General features: G+C 59.4%; 1 protein-coding gene across 1 annotated transcript; it reads right to left on the bottom strand.

The window, feature by feature from the left end:
• Window positions 1-308: 308 nt before the first annotated feature.
• On the bottom strand, window positions 309-2482 carry GPBAR1 (G protein-coupled bile acid receptor 1). The gene has a single exon (XM_032764447.2). The coding sequence runs from the start codon at window positions 2233-2235 to the stop codon at window positions 1213-1215; it is 1023 nt and encodes a 340-aa protein (XP_032620338.1). The 5' UTR covers window positions 2236-2482; the 3' UTR covers window positions 309-1212.
• Between the last annotated feature and the right edge of the window lie 5008 nt (window positions 2483-7490).

The following is a 7490-nucleotide window of genomic DNA, read 5'->3' on the forward strand; positions in this document are numbered from 1 at the left end:
CCCCCAGCGCTGCTCACCAGGGCCCATGGTTTTTATCCACATGGAGAGTTTCTGGTTTCCTGCTTTGTGGGCAGGCACAGCAGCCACTCGGCTTAGCAGGAACAGGAAGGAAAAGTGGCTGCTGACAGAGCTCTGCCTTGCAGCGATATAAGTCCTGGAAGTTCCTGTCTCTGGCCCCCACAGACAGGAGCGGCGCCAGGGTTTTTGGTGCCCTAGGCAGGGGTTCTTCCGCGCCCTCGGTCTTCGGGGCACTTCAGCGGCGGGTCCCAGAGCAAGTGAAGGACTCGCCGCAGAATTGCCGCCGAAGACCCAGAGCGTGGAAGGACCCCCCACTCCTGAATTGCCGCCAAGGGCAGCAAAATGCCACCCCCCCAAATCCTGGTGCCCTGCGGTCGACTAAATGGAAGCGCCGGCCCTGCCCATGGGGGTGCCGGGCCCTAGTCCGATTTGGGACCCAAGCAGCAGTAACCCCACTATTTAGGGGGTGCTTTCATCTAAGTCTGATCGCACTTGGGGGCAGGGAGTCTCTTAAAGCTGCATCAGGGAGGGTACTGGGGTGCCAGGAACTCCCAGCAAGAATAGAGGGACTCAGACCTCGCCCTGTAGTCTGCACTCAAGGGGTGCAGCGACAACACACATTCACCATGGGGTTAACCTCCACAAAGGATCTGAGAATTCAGGCGGCCCCGACCCTGAGAGGTCAGGGCATCCTCTACACCCTGGCAGGATCGGGTCCCACACCAGCCCAGAAACTCAGGTCTTACCCTCGGGGGACAAATAGAATTGATGAGCATCGTCGTGGGATGGAAGCACACCAGATGGAAGCCACCCCAGCCAATCAGGCTGCAGGAGGGTGGATCGTGTAGTGAGGAATCGGCCACTCAGAAGCCGAGATCATTCATGGAATCGACGGCCTGCTTTGAAAAACAAACATACCGAAATCTGATTGGACAGGGCATGAGATCCACACTTGTTCTTTAGATCAACCAAAGTGCAGAAACCAGCAGTGACCAGCCCAGCAGCCGTGTGTGGGCGAGGGAGGATGAGGTTATCCGCCCGCCTCGGTCATTAAAATATAACGGCCCAGTAAATCACTGGATTCCTCCGGAAAGTCCAAGTTGATCCCTCAGCTGCTGCAAATCCCAGCCTTGTCTTGTTGTGGCAAGAGGCCACGGTTGCAGGTTTGGTGTCTCTGTTGCAGGGGCAAGGGCATCAGCTGGGAGCTGGAGCCACACCTTCTTCCTGAGGACAAGGGGCCCTGCCCTGTGACGTCCCACCCTGGTGGCCTCTGGCCTCCCCTCGCTCACAGCACCACACCCTGCAGCCAGCGCAGGCCTTGGCCACCATGTCCCTCCAGAATTGGGTGTACTGGCGGTTGCTGAGCCCAAGGATGATGGGCACCACGGCGGCGCTGCCGCTGCCCACGCAGGTGAGGATGAGGACGGTGTAGCTGTCGATGGAGTTGTGGTTCTGGATGGCCAGCACTGAGACGTGCAGGCTGGCCACGTAGGGCACCCAGCATGCCAGGAAGATCAGGGAGAGGCTGGCGATGCACTTGGCATGCCTCAGCTCCAGCTGCTTCTCCAGCTCCGAGGGACCCTGGCCTTGGTGCACGGAGCGCAGCACCTTCTTGATCTCCTGCAGCTGGTGCCTGGCCACCCGCAGCACCTGGGTGGACATGAAGGCCATGGCCAGGATGGAGGGGATGAGGAAGCCGTAGATCTCCAGGTAGAGGTAGGCAGTGGGGAAGATCTGTTTGTAGGAGCAGTTGGAGCTGGGTCCCCACTGGTTCCACCCCAGCACCGGCAGACAGGCAAAGAGCAAAGGCAGCGTCCAGGTCAGCAGCAGGCAGAGGGGCACCCAGCGGTGCACCCAGAAGCGGCGGTAGTGCAGCGGGTAGCTGATGCACAGGTACTTCTCGTAGTGCACCGCCAGCAGGTTGGCCAGGAAGGCAAGGAAGAAGTAGTTGGGGGCCACGTGGGTGAAGAAGCAGCTGTGGTAGCCCCGTCTATTCTCAAACTGCATCCAGGGGATGAAGGGCAGGGCCACCCCGGCCAGGAGATCGGCAAACAGCAGGCTGAGAAAGAACCAGCTGGCGACCCCGGGCAGCTTCCGGTTGCAGAGGATTCCGAGGATGATGAAGAGGTTGGCCAGGATGATGAAGACTGAGAGTGGGCCTGAGAGCCAGAAGATGAGGAGCCTCGAGGAGCCCCCTGCATCCCCAGAGACGTTCATCCTTCCTCTCAGTGCCAGTGGCAGGTTGGAATGGGGTCAGCCTGCACCGCGTGACAACAGCCTGGCGACACTGCAGACAGGGGCACTGGGCTCATCCTCCGCTCTCCCCCATGACAGGCCGAAGCCTCCTGCCGGGAAAGACACCATATTGCAGCGTTATTCTCTGCCCAGACCACTGGGATGGTGACCTGCCCCAGAGAATCTAACCGGCTCACGAATAAGCAACAACATTTCCTGTGTAAGCAACACCAGCCTGCAGCGATGACATCGGGCACAGATGGCGTAAGATCTTCCCAGCCTTCCGGTCGTTTGGATCCTCCCCCCACCCCGGGGATGTACAAACAAGAGACCACAACCTCCCTGCCTGCAAGGAACTTACAAAGGTTGGGTCTGAGCAGTATTTGGCCAGAGCTCCCAAGGACAACCCAGAAAGCTGGGCAGTAGGCAGGGGAGCTGGGGGAGACTCAGCAGGGGGCTCTTCAGTGGTAAGCCCAACATCACAGGACAGGGCTGAGGGCTCTGTGCTGGAGGGAGCGGTATGGTTGACCCAATGGGGGGCGCAGTGCTGGAGGGAGCGGTGTGGCTGACCCAACAGGGGGCGCTGTGCTGGAGGGAGCGGTATGGCTGACCCAATGGGGGGCGCAGTGCTGGAGGGAGCGGTGTGGCTGACCCAACAGGGGGCGCTGTGCTGGAGGGAGCGGTAAGGCTGACCCAATGGGGGGCGCAGTGCTGGAGGGAGCGGTGTGGCTGACCCAACAGGGGGTGCTATGCTAGAGGGAGCGGTATGGCTGACCCAATGGGGGGCACTGTGCTGGAGAGGGGCGGCGTGGCCGACCCAACAGGGGGCGCTATGCTAGAGGGAGCGGCGTGGCTGACCCAACAGGGGGTGCTATGCTAGAGGGAGCGGTATGGCTGACCCAATGGGGGGCACTGTGCTGGAGAGGGGTGGCGTGGCCGACCCAACAGGGGGCGCTATGCTAGAGGGAGCGGCGTGGCTGACCCAACAGGGGGTGCTATGCTAGAGGGAGCGGTATGGCTGACCCAATGGGGGGCACTGTGCTGGAGAGGGGTGGCGTGGCCGACCCAACAGGGGGCGCTATGCTAGAGGGAGCGGCGTGGCTGACCCAACAGGGGGTGCTATGCTAGAGGGAGCGGTATGGCTGACCCAATGGGGGGCACTGTGCTGGAGAGGGGCGGCGTGGCCGACCCAACAGGGGGCGCTATGCTAGAGGGAGCGGCGTGGCTGACCCAACAGGGGGTGCTATGCTAGAGGGAGCGGTATGGCTGACCCAATGGGGGGCACTGTGCTGGAGAGGGGCGGCGTGGCCGACCCAACAGGGGGCGCTATGCTAGAGGGAGCGGCGTGGCTGACCCAACAGGGGGTGCTATGCTAGAGGGAGCGGTATGGCTGACCCAATGGGGGGCACTGTGCTGGAGAGGGGTGGCGTGGCCGACCCAACAGGGGGCGCTATGCTAGAGGGAGCGGCGTGGCTGACCCAACAGGGGGTGCTATGCTAGAGGGAGCGGTATGGCTGACCCAATGGGGGGCACTGTGCTGGAGAGGGGCGGCGTGGCTGACCCAACAGGGGGCGCTATGCTAGAGGGAGCGGCGTGGCTGACCCAACAGGGGGCGCTGTGCTAGAGGGAGCACCAACCTTTTTTTAAACTCAGGCATAATATCAAGTTACTCATATGCCCACTCATGGCTGTGGAAGAGCCCACGACACTCTGAGCAAGAGTCTAAGCTACTGCACCCGGTGCCCCCTTCAGACTGAACGCAAAGGAGCAAAACATACAAAAAAGGCCTTTCAAAGCCCCAGATTTAAATTAATTCTTGATCTAAAAAGCCACGTACATGAGAAAATGAGTAAGTAGCTGTCCATAGCTATAAACAGCTAGAGATGTAATTCTTGACATTGCTTTCACTTAGTTAAAGAGCAACATCTACAAAAAATCACCTGTCCACAAGCCGGGCAGCTCTGACACGGCAAACAAAAACTGCTAACTCGTAATATCAGCGCAAGAGATTGGCTCCACTTCAGTCACAGTTCCACAACCGTGGGCCAAGAGAGATTTGATTTAATTCCTGCCCATATTCAGCGACTGATAAATAAATAAATTGATCATTGTGAACGTCCGACTGTTCAGAACCACAAAGTCGAACAGGCAGGAGAAAGGAAGCTTCGTTCTAAACCTCGAATTTGAATCAAATGGCTCAACCACAGGCAGTTCCCTCAGGGCAGCGGCGCTGAGTAACATCGATCTCCACCGAACCCCCCAGCATGGTTAGATTGCGAAAGTATCTCTGCTATGTTACAAAAATCAGCACATTAAAAATTGCTTGAGATTAGGGATCAGGTTCTTTACTCAAAGATTGGCTGGCTAATACAGCACCAGAGCTCCTGTTCTTGTGAACGATCGTCTCAAAACGCAGTGCTACGCTCTAACACCTCCCCGTCTGTACGCGTTGGCTGTTAGCGCCAGAGGTGCTGGAACATCTGCTCCCAGCCCCCTTCCCCTGCCCCCCCAAACCCCCTGAGGCTGGGAGCAGGGCTGTGTCTCTGGGAGTGGGGGACAGGGGTAAGGGGGTTGAGGCCACAGCTGGGGGTGGGCGTGGGGCCAGGAGCGGAGCCCTAGGCAGAAGCCGGCACCCCACGTGCGGGGCCAGGAGCAGAGCCCTGTCTGTGGGGCCCTGGGAGTGTAGCGCTGGGAATAGGGCCCTCACTGAGCAGGGGGCCGGGCACAGGGCCCCCGGAGCAGAGGTCTGGGAGTGGAGTTGGGGCAGGCACCAGCCCTCGAGCCCCAGGTGAGGGGTTGGGAAGTGGAGCGTGGGCAGAGAGGAGGAAGCAGGACATAGGCACAGGAAGCACCCCAGGTTTTATGCACGGAGCCAGAGGCTGGGAAGTGGGGCACAAGGCCGCTGCAGCACCCGGCGCACCCCAACTTCCTGCACCTATGGTGCGTGCTTTATTACAAATCAGTCCTCTTCAGACCTATTGCTCCTTGGGCCTCGCTGACGTTAAACTTCAGGTTGGGCGAAGCAATGAGACAATTAGCGTGTTGACGTTCCCTGTCGCTGCCCACACTTGGACAGGACGGCTGGGTTGAGGAGAAGGCAATTGGTAGGCCACCTTGGACTGGAGCCTGGCTTGCCATGCCTCAGTTTCCCCATCTGTAATAATCTGGGCAAGAGGCTTTGAGATGCAGGGGTGACAGGTGCTATCTATATGCGACGCAGGGTCATTACGGCCACACTGTGCTCGGCCTGTCACCACCTCTACCTTTCTGTGAGACCCCTTTGCAATCACGCCGGCCAGGCAGAGCCCCAGGCAGCTCTGTGGGGCATCACGCCGATACAGCTCAGCCTAGGAAGGAACTATGGAGATGTCACTATCACGCCGGCTGAAGGGCCCACAGCAGGGACCTGTATGCAGCAGCGCAGGGGTTAACAGCCCAACAGGATTCTCCACCTCCATGAACCCAACATTTTTCTCTGCCACCTGTAGCTGCAGCGCAAGTCCCAGGCAGTGCAATGGACCCACCTGCTTCCAGTCTCCCAGGGCTTGGACAATTGTAAGGACATTTCACCTGCAGCTCTTAGCAGACTCAATAGCCCTCGGCCCATCAGAAATTCCTCCTGCTCTTGGCTTCGGGATGGGTGGCAAGGAGCTCCCGGCCGATGGGAACTTGGCAAAGCCCAGCATAGGCACAGACGGGCACTTATACCCTTTGGGGGTTGGGGGCTGGGCCTCTGAAGCAGCCTGAGAGTTTCCAAATGTTTGAAAGCGAATGCAGGGCTGCCAGAAGGGGTCCCCGGTTATCTGCAGACCAGGGACAGCACGAGCAAGGGAAGGGCGAGCAATGACCCTCACAAAGGGCGGGATTTACACCTAACGCACCCCTAGGCGCAGCTTCTTCAGCGCCCCCTCCACGCCTCCCGCAGACCTTCCTGTTTGCCGTAAAAAATGGAACGAAACGAAATATAAACACAGCTTCCCAGGGGAGACACGAGACCCTCTGCCGTGCCCAGCACTCCCACCCCAAGCAGGGGCGCAGCCCATACGTCCCCGGCGAGGCCCAAGGAGGGGCCTGTACCTCTCCCCATGGTGAGTGGTCCCCGCGTGTCTTCCGTCCCTCCCACAGCCTGGTGTGCGGCAGCCGCCTCTGGCTCTATCAGTGCAAATGAAGGGGGCACCAGCCATGCCCCAACCCCTCCCTGCCCGGCGTGAGGTGGGAGCGGCTGAGATTAGGAAGGGGCTGGGACACTCAGAACATTCAGCAGCTTCCCTGCCCGGCCGCAGCTCCCATCGCCCCCAGCCCCACACGCTGGCCGGCCACCAACTCGCGCCAGGAGCTGGCCCGCCCGCTGGGGAGCTATATTAACTTTTAACCCACTTTTTACTTTTAGGTGCCCCATGGCACTTGCCTGCTGTGCCTCAGTGGAAATCCAGCCCTGTCCTCCCCCTTCCCCAAGAGATCCTCCGGCGCGCAGGGACTCCTTGCCGAGACGGCCAGAATGGGAGCCACGCCATGCCCGAGGCAATGCCCCTTCCAGCGCCCGCCTTCATGGGAACAGTAGGAGGACTGCCTGGGGACCAGCCCAGTTGAAGTGACAGGACACCCCAGCAGGAGGAGAGAGACGCTTTGAGCCCCCAGCAACGAGGCATCAAGGCCCATTGAGTTAACCCACCAGCAGCTGGGCACCCGCCACCCGGCTCATTTACGAGGAGCCAGAGAATCATAAAACGCTTTGCTCCGGGGAAACATGCTTTGCCTTCGGTGCAAGAGCAGCAGGCCGCTGCTAGAGCCGAGGCAGGGCAATAACAGCCACGGGGATGCGCCTTTAATGGACCCATAAAGAGCCCCTGGGAAGGAACGGGCTTGTTAGGGAGTCGGCAGATTGCCCATGCCGGAAGCCAATTACATCGTTACAGCTAGATAATGACTGGCAGGAGCCTTTGATCAGCCAGACCCCCAGCTCAGAGCCGGCCGCAGCGGAACAAGCTGCTCGGCTTTTATTTCATTCAGATGTTGTTTTCTGTTTTGAAGTGGATTCAGCTCAGCGGAAACGCGTGGCCAACAGGGCAATGGCTTCTGCTAACCCCCAGCTCAGCCGGGCTAAGACATTGAACCGAGACGCATGAGATCTTGCTGTCCTGCTTGGCTCTGCCACAGATTCCCCAGGGAACCTTGGCCTAGTCACTTGATGGCTCTGTGCCTCAGTTTCCCCACTTGTGAAGCAGAGGGAGTTCTAC

This window comes from Chelonoidis abingdonii, chromosome 10 (assembly GCF_003597395.2).
Source record: "Chelonoidis abingdonii isolate Lonesome George chromosome 10, CheloAbing_2.0, whole genome shotgun sequence".
NCBI classification, from domain to species: Eukaryota; Metazoa; Chordata; order Testudines; family Testudinidae; genus Chelonoidis; species Chelonoidis abingdonii.

Bases quoted from the DNA above. Each gene is read 5' to 3' on its own strand.
- GPBAR1 (XM_032764447.2), bottom strand. From the start codon at position 2,235: ATGAACGTCTCTGGGGATGCAGGGGGCTCCTCGAGGCTCCTCATCTTC.